General features: G+C 36.6%; 1 protein-coding gene across 2 annotated transcripts in view; it reads left to right on the top strand.

Annotated features, from left to right (window-relative positions):
* LOC150082121 (putative divalent cation/proton antiporter TMEM165) overlaps nucleotides 1-16,623 on the top strand; it is a 156,124-nt gene that overhangs the window by 39,693 nt on the left and 99,808 nt on the right. For both annotated transcript variants that reach the window (XM_090379110.1, XM_090379108.1), the window contains exon 3: nucleotides 8,616-8,714. In XM_090379110.1, coding sequence (XP_090235236.1) covers nucleotides 8,616-8,714 — 99 coding nt within the window. The remainder of the gene's footprint in view (nucleotides 1-8,615; nucleotides 8,715-16,623) is intronic.

The following is a 16,623-nucleotide window of genomic DNA, read 5'->3' as shown; positions in this document are numbered from 1 at the left end:
CTTTCTTCGTAAGAGAACCCCTTTGTTCCACTCACTAATATTGTTGCCCTTCTCTGTACTCGTTCCAGCTGCTCTACATCCTTCTTGAAATGAGGGCTCCAGACCTGTATACAGTACTCTAGGTGTGGCCTGACCATTGCCTTATACAAGGGAATAATCACCTCCTTATCCCTGCTGGAAAAATTCCTGTATATCATTGACAATACTCCATGAGCTACTCTTGCAGCCTGTCTACACTGCTCAGAGAACTTCATATCTGCCTGCACAACCACCCCCAAGTCCCTTTCATTCTCTACCACTGTCAGTGTAGTACCACAGAGTTGATACGTTGCTCTGGGGTTGCTGTTTCCCATGTGTAGTACTTTACATTTGTCAATGTTAAACTTCATTTGCCACCTCTCAGCCCATCTGCTCAACCTTTCCAGATCCTGTTGCAGCAGCATAGTGTCAGTAGTGTCCTTGACAACCCTGCCAACCTTTGTATCGTCTGCAAACTTGGACATTAAGCTTGATATACCATCATCAATATCATTTATAAATACAGAAAACAATAATGGACCCAACACTGAGCCCTGAGGGACTCCACTAATAACATTAGTCCACGATGAGCAGTGTCCATTGATTACCACACTCTGTCTTCTCCCCCTCAACCACCCCTTTATCCATAGCAGCAATTTGGCTCCAATGCCACACTGCTCCAATTTGTGTAGCAGTCTTCCATGTGCAACAGTATCAAAAGCCTTTCTAAGATCCAAGTATATAATATCAAAGCTATTCCCTGCATCCAGTTCTTTTGTGACTGCATCATAGTATCCAATCAAATTGGTCAGGCAAGACTTCCCCTTAACAAAACCATGCTGTGTCCGAGCTATAACTGAAGTCTTGTCTAAATGATCCTGCAGTGCTTCTTTAACCAGTGTCTGCATTAATTTTCCTGGAACAGAAGTTAAGCTCACAGGTCTATAATTACTTGTGTCAGCCTTTGATCCTCCTTTGTGAATTGGGGTCACATTTGCATATTTCCAGTCTATGGGTACCTCCCCTGAGTCCAAGGAAGCTCTCATAATTATGGCTAAGGGTTTGCTTACTTCCTTTGCTGCCTCCTTTAATATAACTGGATAGATCCCATCCACCCCGGGTGCCTATCTTGTGTTTATCTTCAACAGTTTCTCCTCCACTTTACTCCCAGTTATTTCAAGATTCTGTAGCTTACTGCTAGAGTTGAATACACCTCTGGCATTCCCCTCGCTGAATAACTCCTCATGTGTGAATGTCGATGCAAAATATTCATTTAGTTTGTTAGCTACCTGAGCAGGATCATCAACAGTTGACCCATCAATATCAAGTGGACCAATCTGATTCATCCCCTTCCTTCTAGAGTTTACATAAGTAAAGAACTCTTTGCTGTTTTTCTTTGCATCCCTTTCCAAGGATTTCTCGTAATCTGCCTTCGCCTGCCTAACCTCCTTTGTAACTTGGTTGCATATCAACTTGTATCTATCATAGGCTTCTGTGTCATGTGTTAATTTGTAAGTATCCCATGCATTTTTCTTCTCTGCCATATGCCTCATTAGTTCATCTGACATCCATTTTGGCCTAGACCTTGAACAATATTTCTTAGTTGGTATGTAAAGCCTAGTAGCTTCCAAGATAAGTTCTTTGAATGCTTCCCATTTTGAATTTGCTGTTGGTAACATCATCAGTTGGTCCCACTGTATAGAATTTAAATACTGTCTCAGTCCATCGTAGTCGCCTTTACGGAAGCAATAACCCTTCCCTTTACCCCTAATGGTAGTTACCTCTTTGAGTAAATCCCACTTCAGCACACTGTGATCACTGCCACCTAGTGGTTCATTTACCTGCAGATTCTTAATGCATGAAGAATCACTGCTGATAATCAAATCAAGAGTATTACTCCCTCTAGTTGCCTCCTGAACATGCTGATGTAGAAAACAATCATCCAATAAATCCACAAAAGCCTTGCTAGTGTGTGAGTGACCAACCCACAAATTCCAGTCAATATCTGGGAAATTAAAATCTCCCATTATAAGACACTCTGATTTACTGGCCCACTCTATTTCCCTGTACAGTTTCTTATTATACTCATCAGAGTCATTAGGCCTATAGCACACTCCTACTCTCAATTTTGATCTCCCAATGCTTATGTCACACCAAACTGACTCAACACTGCACTGTCCAGCAATGTCGACTGGCTTCACTTCCTTGGTTTTTATGTGTTTCTTAACTAATAGCATAACCCCTCCCCCCTTCCTATCCTGTCTATCCTTTCTGTAGACGTACTCCCCAAATTGCAGTTCTGCATCCCTTATATCTGTGTGACACCACGTCTCTGATATCCCAACAATATCTGCCTTTGATGTTTTGAGCAATACCTCAAATTCATCAAATTTATTTACACGCAAGTATACGCAAGTATACGCAAGTATACACGCAAGTATACCTGCACCTGTTTCTATTCTTAGCTACCCTAACACAACCCATGTGTTTACTTGTACCGCAGTGGCTACCAGCAGTCTCTGAAATATCATGCATCTTGTTTTTCAGGCTTCTGCTCATTCTAATAGAAGCAGTGCAAGAATCTCTTTCACCTCTGCCAGTGGCTACTGTCAATCTATTGGTCTTTGTCTCCCCCCAAGCTAGCAGTTTTCCGACCCACCCAACACTGCCTCGATAGCATCAGCAAATATTCTTGCACCCTTTCTATTTAAGTGTATCCCATCCCTGTAGAAGCAATCTCTCCTGTTAACAAGTACAGTCCAGGCTGAAAAAAATTCTACCCCTTGAGCCTTGCACAATCTTTCCAGGGCCGAATTGATCGACAAGGCTCTCCTCATATACTCCCTCCTGTCGTGTCTGGTCAGAATTGGAGACACTTTCAAATTCAACCCTAAGTCTCGGCTTTTGTTCAACAGTGACCTGTACTTGTTAAGTAATTCTGCCGGTCTTCTACTCTTAATATCATTAGTGCCAACGTGTACAACTATATCACCTTTTGTGTCCTTAAAGATGATATTCGCTCTACAACGTCATCAACCTTTTCCCCATAACAGTTATAAGTTGGTATGTAATAGTACTACAGTTAGGGTTAGGCTGCTGAAGGCTGATTATGAGAAATCACTGGTTAGGAGAGAAAAAACAATGAGTTTTATGGGAATATGAAGAAGAAAAGGACTAATCAGGTCAGACCATTATGTGTAATGTATACAGGAAAGTCAAATAACCCAGCCGATGTTTCCGATGAATTTAACAGCCACTTTGCATCAATCTTTACTGGTGAAAGACCAGAGAACAGAAACTGTGCATGTCAAGTTATCAGTATGTAATCAGTGATATTCAAATTATAGAAGATTACTTATTAGAAAAACTTTATAGAGTGTAAAGGAAGGGCTGTGGCATATATGGCAATTTGGATGGTGGCATTGAGAGAATACATTGAAACATTGTTTATTATGATGGCATCATTGGACTTGGTGGGGGGGGAATTCCTTTGGGTTTCAGAAGTTCTACTGCCATAAAGGTGGTTAAGAGTGAAGTTAATAACTACACTCTTAGAACCTACGTAGTCACTAATTTCAGCAGTAGAGAAAATCAAGGAATCAATTAAAAATGCAATAGGCATCTAGATAGAATTGGTATTCTGAAAGAAACACTGCATGGTTTTAGAAAGGGAAAATTGTGGTTAACTAATTTGGATAGTTATTTTGAAAGTGCCACATCTTGGATGTAGGAAATAATTTTAACATTAACATTTGGACTTCCGTAAAGCATTTGACTTTGTCTAACACGGGAGGTTACTTTATAAACTTGGAACACGGGATCAAGGTGAGACTTTAGACAGATCATGGGATGGTTGGGACAGGAGATAGATGGTTGTAATTACTCTTCAGATTGGACTACTGTTGTTTCTAATTTTCTTAAATGGCATCAACAAAGAGATATAGGGAGTGATGTCAAGGTTGGAGAGTGGTTAAAAACTAGTGTCAAACATTGCTGCTTCAGATTGATTTGGTTAGATTTTGGAGAAGTCAATAAAGTGGCAAATTCGTTTTAATGCTGCAAAAATGCATGGTTTTACACTTTAAAAAAAAATAAAATAAATTATACATTAGGAGGAGTTGAGTTGAAGGCAAAGGAGGATTCAGTTCTAGAGCTTTACAGTTAGACAGACATGTACTGTGAATAATTTATCAGATATTTGCTTATAGTGATAGGGAAGTCATAATCTCCCTGCATAAGGCAGTGATGAGATCACACTTGGAGTACTGTGTCCAAATATAGAGACTTAACTGAAAGACATCAGGCTTCTTGAAAATGTCCAGACATAAGCAATGTGCTTGGTAAAATTGGCATAAGGTGCTCATATGAGGAAAGACTGAATTGATAACTAGATACATTAGAGGGAATCTCATTGAAGGTTTATAAGGTTCTGAGAGAGGATAGTAAAAATGAATGAAAGTGAAATTTTCATGGTTATAATATAGTAGAATTAGGATGGATCCATATGCCTTCACAAAAAGTGCATGGGTCAGTGTTAATTGTGGTGCTGGTATATTGGCTGCCTTATGCAGTTACACTGAAAGTGTTTCCTCTGGTTCAAGTAGTAACTTTATTAGAGCATTAATAATTAGGAGATATGAATTCAAATTATGAGAGGAGGGAGAGAGGTATAAACTGGATGGTTGGAAGTTTTCCTTTAACCAACAAGTTTTAAATCACTGGAATGGGTTACCTCTACTCTACTCCACATAGTTGAGGTTGACAGCATAAGAAAATTCAAAGATCAGCTGAATCAGCATTTATGTGAGGAATGAAACACTGAAAAAGGGGTTTCTTTTATTTATTTTTTATTAATTTTATTTTATTTTGATAGCAGAGCAAAAGTCTCGAGCTTCCTTGCACCATATGGCTAATACTAATTCTTACAGTTTATGATGGTATTTGAATTCTGAAACAAGTGACTGGAGGCTGAATTGGAATGTACCTGGTATTACCAAAAGTATTGGAGCACTAAGAGAAAAGAGTGATTTACAGATCGGTTGTCAATATGGTTTACAGTCTATAATCAGAATTGTCTTTGGAATATTTTCTGTCAGTTTGATATTTCCATTTTGTTATGTATCAGTGAAAATATTTCTCTGTACCTCTAGTGGAATAGTTTTTAATTGGATAAGTGATGTTGGCTCCATGGATGTGCTCTTGCATGTCTTTCCAGTTTGTTTCAAAGTAGGTCTGTTGGAATGTGAACAAGCCAGTCAGTCAGTGTCGCATTGTTTTTCCAAAATCTGGCTATGATCTTAAGGTAATGGTTGGAAGTTTTCCTTTAACCAACAAGTTTTAAATCACTGGAATGAGTTACCTCAACTATGTGGAGGTAACTCATTCCAGTAATACATGTGACCCAGTGGTACGTTTTGTGAGGATGGATCCATATGCCTTCACAAAAAGTGCGTGGGTCAGTGTTAATTGTGGTGCTGGTATATTGGCTGCCTTATGCAGTTACACTGAAAGTGTTTCCTCTGGTTCAAGTAGTAACTTTATTAGAGCATTAAATAAAAATAATTAAGCCATCACACAATGAGCTTTGTGACGGGAATTGTCATGCTGAAAAACACAAGATCCTGCACCATAAATTTGCATCAGTGTTAGAAGAATGCCATTGGAAACATTCCCAGTTGGAGCATTTGAAAATGTAATGTACCAATATATGCCTCTTCTTCTCAAAGGTACCATCTACAAAATGAATAATCCAATGTCATACCATAAAAAAGCAGAATAAAATCATGAAACTACTATTGACCATACTTTATATAATGCAGTTTTTTCAAATTATTTTCCGAATTTTAAATGTAACACACCTATATTCATCCATATGATGAAAACAATGCATATATACAGTCAATTTCGGTTATTTGGTACAAGTCGGGACTAGTGCATTTTGGCCCAATTAAGCGGCTGCCCCAATTATTCAAAGTTTCATGTAAATAGTTAAAAATACAATGTACCCCCCCTTTACAATTAGTTCACTATACAATCAAATCGCATTACAACAAACTCACCATAGTAAAGTACCGTTCACTACACGATGTGTAGTAAGCGCCGGTCATTGTGATCACGTTTGTGAATTGAATTTTAATTTTATTAAACAGCGATTCTAATTAGCGAAAATAGGAGGAATATTATCCACAGGCTATAAAAGTAAAGATATATTAAGCTCAAATTTACCTTTTATTACCTTACCAATTAAAAAATTAAATGATACGTGAAATTTGGAAGGATATACGTGATAATTGGAATAATTAATACGTACTGTAATATGTACATACTAACTAGTTGACATTTTTGTTCACTGACATTTGTAGGTGGGGGTTAAAATTTAAAACAGTAAAAAGAAAAGCAATCAATAACAAAAAACACGGCACACACAAATTGCAAGTAACACAATATGTGCAAGTGAGAACGGAGTAATGAGTTACAAAGCTTTAAAAATAGGAATGAAGAGAAGATCTGAAAATTAATTTTTTTTATATGATTGAAGATTCCATGGAAGTGTAAACACATTTTACCATAATAACCCACAGAATTCCAGCTGTCGGTATCATCGCAAATTCAATAAGATCGAGTTTACTATCCGTTTATGATAGATTGCACTAACAGAAAAGCCCAATAAACAGGTGACTGCTAATTGTTTTTATTGTTTTATGGTTATGACCTCCAGAAATCCGACTGAACTACGTGGTACGGTCGGAGACAATTGTAGGGTAATCTCCAGTGCTGCGGTCTCCTGCCCCAATTAAACGACATTTTGTCCCAATTAAGCGAAGTAAACCCTGGCTATTTTCTCGATTGGGTTCTGTTTTTTAAGATTTGTCCCAAATAAATGGCTGTCCCGATTAACCGGTGGCCCAAATAACCAGAATCCACTGTATATGAAGATTTGTTGCTCCTGAGATTCTTTCCCACTCTTCCAAAGGCTAATTGCTCCAAGTAAACAGTATGAAAGGTTTCTAAGTGGGAACTCATTTATGGAACCTCTGTTGATACAACACTCAAAGCAGTGACACTTAGTGTATGTTTCCTGAGCACAGTTTTTACATACAGCGTGATCAACTATTTAGAGATAACTTGTCAAAATGTATAGTCTCCCAGAGTGATATTAAAGTTTCTTGTGGATAATTTTCTAGGCAAAGGTTTTCAGAATGTTGAGGAGCTCAGAAATCCACTATGTTACCACAAGAGAAAAGAATGGTTTTTTTTTTAATGAAGTCCTGCCTGTGGCATTCCACATATCCATATTCAGATGTACTGAGCCAGTTTCAATGTGATATGCCGATTATAAATACATCTGTACCTTCTGTTTTCACCTACATAACCAACAGTTCATTTGGAATATGCTTATTCATTAGTATCCTAATACTTTGGTAACATAATATATGGTGTTTTAATTTCTTAAACCAAGCTTTGATATGCTTAAAAATTATAAAAATGAATTGAGGCACACTGAATTGTAATTTCTACAAATAAACAAAAAAAAAGAATCCTTGTCTTGTGTAGTAAGATCATGTATTACTTGTTTTTAATGATATTTATGATGTATTTTTTTTATTTAAAGGTTTTAGAACTTTAATTCTAAATGAAGAAAATATTAGTAGCTATATTCAAAATTTAAATTATTTTGTGTTAAATGGAATCATAATATACATATACAATAATTACTGAATAGCACAAACAGTATGGAAATCTGCATATTTTATTTTATTTTATTTTTTTTACTAAAACTGTTGTTTATATCTCATCTATTATGAAATATACTTCACTTATACTGCCAGCATTGAATATTTGATTCATCTCTACCTTACATCTTTCAGCCTCTGTGCTAAGTTCTAAAATGGGCATGCCAGACATTTCTGTGAGAGCTACAGTTCAAGCGTGACTCCCAGAACTATGAACTGGAAAAAATCATGCCTTAAAAAAAAAGTATCAGCTGAATATCTAACAATTTTAATAGAAGTTGTCATTTTCAAGAAACCCACATGCTGTTTCTAACTTTTATTCATATAGAAATATAGTCATCTGAGCCTTGTCTTAGGGAAGTAATAAAAATTCCTAGAAACAGATGTTGCCTTTATTCGTTCAGCATTTCACTATTGGAAAAGGCACTGTTCTGCCACCATAAACATCTGTTGTAAGTAGACTTCATAGTTTAAATAGCCCTTAATGAGGAGTATATATGAATGACTACAAAAATTCAACATTCAACTCCAGTCTTCCCCCCCCTTCATTAACAGTGTTTTACCTGTCATTTTTACTAGTTATATGATAGTATTTTCATAATGTGCCACTTTATTTATTAATAACCACATGCTAAATATAGTTATAACAAAGCTATTAATTGTGATTTTTAAATTGTTTATCTAAACAGTAAATTTTTTTTAATGCATATGTAAATTTTATTTAATAAAATTTATGTGCACTTTTCAGTCTTATTTTCAAGCTTATACTGTATGGCTTTCAGGATTACTGTGATTGATCATTCCTGTTCTAGAAGTTAATAAAATTTTCATAACTAAATAAAATGTTGATTTTGTTTCTTCTAGCTTGTCTTGGTTTTGCAACGACAGTTATTCCCCGGATGTATACTCATTACATATCTACAGCATTATTTGCAATATTTGGTTTGAAAATGTTAAAAGAAGGTGAGTACAGTATTTAGAAAAATTACAAGAGAGAGAGAGAGAGAGAGAGAGAGAGAGAGAGAATAATAATAAGTTTAAAAAAATCCATATTTTAATGTAAGGTTTTTTTTTTTTTAAATATTACACTCACTTATTTCTGTAACAGAGATAGATAGAATCCAGGTAAATATTTCAAGCAATGTGTTATAGCCATCCAATGATGGATCATTGCAAACTAAAAGTGAAATTGGAATTATGGAGTATGAGAATAGTTTTCCATTCTATTAAAATTCTTAGAAAACAATCCATCATTATCTGTATACAGTAGTGCTTTCCAAAAATATTGATACACTTCTAAAATGGACTCTTACAAGACTGCTGAAAAAAACGCTAATAATTGTTGAAGTTATTACTTAAATAATTATTAGGTTTCTTCAGCAGTGTGTCATTTATAATGCAAATAATGATGTCATTTATAATGTAATTAATAATGTAAATAATGTCAAGCATTATTTACATTATGCCTCATCAGATGTCAAAAGTTAGATTACTCATTCTACTCAGTTTTTAACAGTTAATCTAATTTTTAATCATTAAAAACTAATAATAAAAATTATTGAAAAATTGCGTTGTAGAATAGCAGTATTGTTATTCATTCCCCTTCCCTATCCATTGTTACTTCTTTTCCTTTTGCTCCTACTTATTCTGTGTTTTATTGGTTGTCTCTGGAACACTGCTTACAATTAATTTTGATGCAGTATAATTTATCTAAGTCAATGAACAGTATATATTTTTCATAATTTCTAGTGGAAAGCCAATGAATAGTTTATTTTTTCATCATTTATAGTGATATCACTATTCTGTATGATTTTGTCGACTTCTCTGTATAATTTAGTTATCAGGGACACTGTAGGACATTTTACATTCTTGATTTCATCAGCATTGTGTATTATTTCTTCTGATTTTATCATCTTTATGTGTGTATCAGTATTTAATGATGTTTTATAGATGTGTATTTTATAATTTTTCACTTCAGCCCACCTATATTTACATCTGAAGATGTAAAAGCAAGCTGAGCATATTAGAGGATTATTCATAAAGAAATTGAACATGTAGAGTAATTTTAGATAAATAAAAGTAGTTGTGTGGATTTATAAAATGTATTGTGGATTTTTTGACATTATCCCTTTGCAGAAGACAGTCAGTTTTGAAGGATAAGACTATTGGGTGATGTATAATATAATTCAAATTTATTAAAAAATTGTATATTTTGGACTGTAAATGACCTCAATACAGAGCATAAACCACATTGAAAACTACCAGAAAAGAACCACTGCTTTTTTAAATGAGTGCTTATTGGTCCGATTAATATATAGCTGGCCTTCCATTTACAGTATAACCCCAATAATTAATCATATGCTTAATTTGTGACACTGTTTACTTTGTCTTTTTTTTTTCCCCCCCTCCAAAGTCCTGACTGCTTGTCCATTGGTTTTTATGTTTTTAATTAGTCTTTTAATTTGTGAATTAATTTTTTCTACTTAATTTGTCTCTTTTTAATATACACTACGAGGCATTTATCCCAAATAATTTATCATCCTCTGAAGAATAATGCTGCTTCAAAAAAAAATCTTAAAAGTACCAGAGAGATCAGTTTAGTTGGAAAGATGCACAGTATTCTCTTCAAGAGTTTTTCTTTTTGGATGCTTGTAAAATGTATTATGCTGTGTTATCCCACACTTTACAGTGTGGTGTGATTTGTAGCAGTACCATAAGTTGCAGTAGTGGAAGAGTTTCTCGGCCATGTGAAAGAAAAGGTATTTGTCGCCACCTAAGCTGGCAGAAACTAATAGACAAGTCAGAATTGTCAAACTTTTTTCTTGAAATGGCATCTTTCCGTCAAAAGAAAGGGTTCTTGGTTTGGCAGAGTGCTGATTAGCATTCTGCCATCTCAAGAACTCATACTCATTACAGCATTATTTTCAATATTTGGTTTTAAAATGTTAAAAGAAGCTGAGTACAGTATTAAGAAAAATTACGAGAGAGAGAGAGAGAGAGAGAGAGAGAGAGAGAGAGAGAGAGAGAGAGAGAGAGAGAGAGAGCTAATCAGCACTCTGTCATCCCACAAACACTTTCTTTTGATGGAAGGTTGTTATTTCAAGAAAAAAGTTTTAGATAATTCTGACTTGTCTATTAGTTTCTGCCAGTTTATAGAGGAAAAAGAATATTTTATTCTGATCACAACAAAATGAATATGGCAACTTTAACTTGGTTAAAAGCACTTTCAGTGTCTGGCCCACCCCTTAAAAGAGATATATTTATAATTTAAATTAGGTACATATGATTTCTAAGCTTCTGGTTGTTGGTTTGAGTTCTTCAAGCATGACACATGATGTGCTTAATTTGAGGGCGCCTCCGTAGCCAGGTGAGAAGGAGCAGCAGTGCGTAGCACACGCTTCTTGATTAGACCGGGGTTCGAGTCCGTGACCACCAAATATGGAGGATGCAGAAAGGTCAGGGAAGGACCACTGCATATCCCCAGAGCAATATGGCCTTAGTTGCTAATGCTCCCAATAACATAAGCTAACAAGCTTAATTTGACAGAAAATGTGGCATATGCTTTATAACCACTATATTGACGAGTCATACAAAGCTTTATACGTTTGTACTAGAAATGAATAATGGAAGATCTATATAGCTGCTGTGAAGGACAAGCAATGTTAGCTAATTGCTTGTTGCTACAGGTGAAACAACTTTAAATTGTTTCTAGCATGCTGTATTTAAAGATGTTCTTTTGGAACAGAATGACGAAATGTAGTCTGAATGAAGATTTCATGTAGGATGTTGAAGGACATAAAATGTTTAGTATTTTATTTGAAACATTGCATGAAAATGAATACAGCCTTGTAGAGAAAGTGCAAAAGGATTAACAATGTGTTGACACTAATGATGTGGTTTTGTCTTATGTGAGAGTTATTATTAGCCATATGGTGCAAGGAAGCTTGAGGCTTAAGCTGCACCAGCCAAAAAAAAAAAAAAAAAAAAAAAAATTCTGAACTACCCTGAGAGAGAGAGAGAGAGAGAGAGAGAGAGAGAGAGAGAGAGAGAGAGAGATAAAGATAAATAGATGGGAATCACCAAGGAAGAGAAGATGATGATATCCAGCTCAGGACTCTGGGTATGCCAAGCCCACTCACCAGATGTGAGTCCCGGGGTTGATTATGTTGTAAGTAAAATTGCATTTGGAAAATATTTGTTGGAAGTGTGTGAAGGCAGTGATGGAAACAGAATCAATTATGAGTGGAAATGATGCAATTTGTCTACTCAAAATTACTAGAAATTTAGTTACTGTTGATACTAATGATAAAGAATTTTAAATTTCTGCTTTGGAGGAAAAATGGAATTTGGTATTATCTTGGTCTGATTAATATAAAAATTTTTGAAAATTAATATTTAAAAAAAAAAGAATAGATGATTGTTTATTTAATTTTTTTAAATACTCTATACATTGTTTTAATATACTATAATTTTTCATAAAATAAGATTTTTCTCTTAAAATTTGTTTATATTCTTATTTTGTGTACAGTGCAGTACAATACAATAGATAGAAAACATTAGCATTAGCAAAGGCACATGATGCAAGAAAGCAAGCTTATATAGCATCAGCCAAAAAAAAAAAACCCTTATTTAACCCATCCACTCGCTCCAAATGTTTGTCCAATTCTGCCTTGAATCTATTTAAGCTATCAACTTCTACAATGACAGATGGAAGTTCGTTCAAGCAATCAACCACCAGCTGGCTAAAGGCAAACTTCCGCACATCTATCCTACAACCGTCCTTCCTCAACTTGAATTTATGCCCTCTCAGGCGATTATTCTGAGCTAGAGGAAGAATCCCATCAGCATTGAGCATGCTCAAACCATTCAAGGCTTTATACACCTCTATCAGATCACCTTGCTGGTGCCTAGTCTCCAGACACTGTAATTTGCAAGACTTAAGCCTTTCTTCGTAAGAGCAACCCTTTGTTCCATTCACTAATCTTGTTGCCCTTCTCTGTACTCGTTCCAACAGCTCTACATCCTTCTTAAAATGAGGCCTCCAGACCTGTATACTGTACTCAAGGTGTGGCCTGACCATTGCCTTTATACAAGGGGATAATCACCTTATCCCTGCTAGAAAAATTCCTGTATATCATTGACAAGACACCATGAGCTACTCTTGCAGACCATCTGCACTGCTCAGAAAACTTTATATCTGCCTGCACAATTACCCCCAGGTCCTTTTCATTCTCTACCACTGGCATTTATAAATATAGAAAACAACAATGGACCCAACACTGAACCCTGAGGGACTCGACTAATGACATTAGTCCACGAAGAGCAGTGTCCATTTATTACCACTATCTGTCTTCTCCCACTCAACCATCCCTTTATCCATAGCAGCAACAATTTGCCTCCAATGCCACACTGCTCCAATTTGTGCAGCAGTCTTCCATGTGCAACAGTATCAAAGGCTTTTCTAAGATCCAAATATATGATATCAAAGTTATTCTTCAAATTCAGTTCCTTTCACTACATCATAGTATCCAATTAAAAATAGTCAGACAAGACTTCCCCTTAACAAACCCATGCTGTTTCAGAGCTATAACTGAAGTCTTGTCTAGATGATCCTGCAATGCTTCTTTAACGAGTGCCTCTATTAATTTCCATGGAACAGAAGTTAAACTAACAGGTCTGTAATTATCTGTGTTTCCCTTTGATCTTGCTTTGTGGATTGGGGTCACATTTGCACATCTCCAGTCCATGGGTACCTCCCCTGACTCCAGGGAAGCTCTCATAATTATGGCTAAGGGTTTGCTTACTTCCTTTGCTGCCTCCTTTAATATAACTGGATAGATTCCATCCATCCCAGGTGCTTTTTTTGTGTTTATCTTCAACAATTTCTCCTCCACTTTACTCTCAGTTATTACAAGATTATCTAGCTTACTGCCAGAGTTGAATACACCTCTGGCATTCCCCTCCCCAAATAACTCCTCATGTGTGAATGTCGGTGCAAAATATTCATTTAGTTTGTTAGTCACCTGAGCAGGATCAGCAACAGTTGAACCATCGATATCAAGTGGACCAATCTGATTCCTCCCCTTCCTTCTAGAGTTTACATAAGTAAAGAACTATTTGCTGTATACAGTATGTACTGTATCTAGTATATTTCCTTTAATTCATCACATTGGTAAATTTGTCATGATTGTGAGAATCCCTTGTGCATATGTCCATTCTGATACTCTCTGTCAGAGACTTGGTAATTTGGAATCTCCTCTTTTCGATCTCCTCTGGCTTAAAACTCTCTACCTCATTCTGTATAATTCATCTGTTCTCTCTACCATTCTCCCATCTCCACTAATCACTTGGAACTCTCTGATTTCCTCTCTTTGCAACTTGACTTTCTCCATTCCAACTTCCTAACAGTGAGGTAATTTTCCTTGGTGATTTAATGTTCACAACTCCAGCCGGCTTCCGTTTTCTAGTAACACAGACCCAGCTAATCGAGATGCCGAGGCTTTTTTACTAATGACCTTGCACAAATTGCTCATTTACCTACCAGAATACTGGACAACCCTAACCATACAGCCAACACGCTTGAAAGTGAGTGGTCCTTTAGGCACTTCAGATCACAACTTAGTGATTGTCTCTTCTCCAATGGAGACTTTATCTCATAGCTATTCCCAACCTCATGTTGTTTAGCATTACAAGAATGCAAAATGGGATAACTTGCAAGATTTATTTTCTCCTTTTCCTTGCTCGGATTACTGTTTCAAAACTTCTGATATCAACGTTTGCTCAGATCGTGTCAGCGAAATCATTTATTCCGCACTCCACTTTAAAATCTTGTCCTTTATCTAAACCTTGGTTTTCCAATAAATGTGCTAAGGCTGTTCAAGAGAAGAATGTTGCATATCGTAATTGCCTTGTTTCCAGTTCTTCAGTTTCATTTTCTGCCTACGCCAGAGCTCGCAACAATTGTAAAGCAGTTATTAATCATCAGCCCAAACTAGATTTTGAACAGGCTAAGAGTAGAAAACTTGCTTCTTGCCCTAACGGTAGCCGAGCATTCTGTTCTCTTGCCAAAGATATTGGCTGCAACTTTTGCCTACCTCTGTCAAAACCAGATGGTTCTGTTGTCACTTCAGCCAAGGATAAAGCCAACCTGCTAGCATCCCATTTTCCTTCCAACTCATGTATTAATGATCTTGGTGAAACCATTCCCAGCATGCTCCATTCAATGCCTCCTGTGGTCTTCTGTCAAAAGGATGTCAGAAGGATTTTGACGAATCTTGATGCTAAGAAAGCTCCAGTCCTGATGATATTTCTCCACTTGCTCTCAAAACCTGTGCTCCTGAACTTACTCCTGTTTTTTGCCGCATTTTTTTCACTTTGTTATTCCAAAGGTGTTTTTCCTTCTGCTTGGAAATTTGCTCATATCCAGCCAATTCCTAAAAAGGGTGACAAATCCCTCCCTTCCAATTATCGTTACGTTGCAATTACTTCTACTCTTTCAAAGAAATCAATTAACCACCAACTCTTAAACTATTTAGAAACTTTCCGTCTGTTCAACGATCGCCAGTATGGATTCCAAGTATCGAGCCATTGGTGATATTCTGTTTTATGTTACCCATCTATGGGCAAATTCAATGGAAAAGTTTGATGAAACACAAGCAGTTGCTCGTGACACCTCAAAGGCTTTCGATTGTGATTGGCATAAAGGTCTTCTAAACAAGCTTCCATCTTATGGCTTGCTAACTGTTTTTTATAATTGGTTATCCAGTTTTCTCTCTGACCACTCACTGAAGGTGATGGTAGATGACTCTTTGCTTTCTAACTTCTCCACTAATGCTGGTGTCCCCCAAGGTTCAGTTCTTTCCCCCCACTCTTTTTCCTCTTGTATACCAATGATGAATTGGTGATAGTCTACAGGGATGGGATACACTTAAATAGAATGTTTGCTGATGCTATCGAGGCAGTGTTAGGTGGGTCGGAAAACTGCTAGATTGGGGGGATACAAGGACTAATAGATTAACAGTAGCCACTGGCAGAGGTGAAAGTGATTCTTGCACTGCTTCTATTGGAATGAGCCGCAGCCTGGAAAATAAGATGCAGGATATTTCAGAGACTGCAGGAAATCATTGGGGTACAAATAAACACATAGGTTGCGTTAGGGTAGCTAAGAAAAAGAACAGGTGCATGTATACTTGCGTGTACACCAATGCTAGGAGTTTAGTAAATAAATTTGATGAATTTCAGGTAGTGCTCAAAACATCAAAGGCAGATATTGTGTGGATTTCAGAGACGTGGTGTCACACAGATATAAGGAATGCAGAACTGGAATTTGGGGAGTACAATATCTACAGAAAGGATAGACAGGATAGGAAGGGAGGAGGGGTTATGATATTAGTTAAGAAATACATAAAATCCAAGGAAGTGAAGCCAGTCGACATTGCTGGACAGTGCAGTGTCGAGTCAGTTTAATGTGACATAAGCATTGGGAGATCAAAATTGAGAGTAGGAGTGTGCTATAGGCCTAATGACTCTGATGAGTATATTAAGAAACTGTACGGGGAAATAGAGTGGGCCAGTAAATCAGAGAGTCTTATAATGGGGGATTTTAATTTCCCGGATATTGACTGGAATTTGCGGTCTGGTCACTCACACACTAGCAAGGCTTTTGTGGATTTATTGGATGATTGTTTTCTACCTCAGCATGTTCAGGAGGCAACTAGAGGGAGTAATACTCTTGATTTGATTATCAGTAGTGATTCTTCATGCATTAAGAATCTGCAGGTAAATGAACCACTAGGTTGCAGTGATCACAGTGTGCTGAAGTGGGATTTAATCAAAGAGGTAACTACCATTAGGGGTAAAGGGAAGGGTTATT

Source organism: Mastigoproctus giganteus, chromosome 8 (assembly GCF_048544385.1).
Source record: "Mastigoproctus giganteus isolate SK-2022 chromosome 8, ASM4854438v1, whole genome shotgun sequence".
Classification (NCBI taxonomy): domain Eukaryota; kingdom Metazoa; phylum Arthropoda; class Arachnida; order Uropygi; family Thelyphonidae; genus Mastigoproctus; species Mastigoproctus giganteus.
Note: the sequence above shows the minus strand (reverse complement) of the source record. Positions and strands in the feature narration are given on the sequence as shown.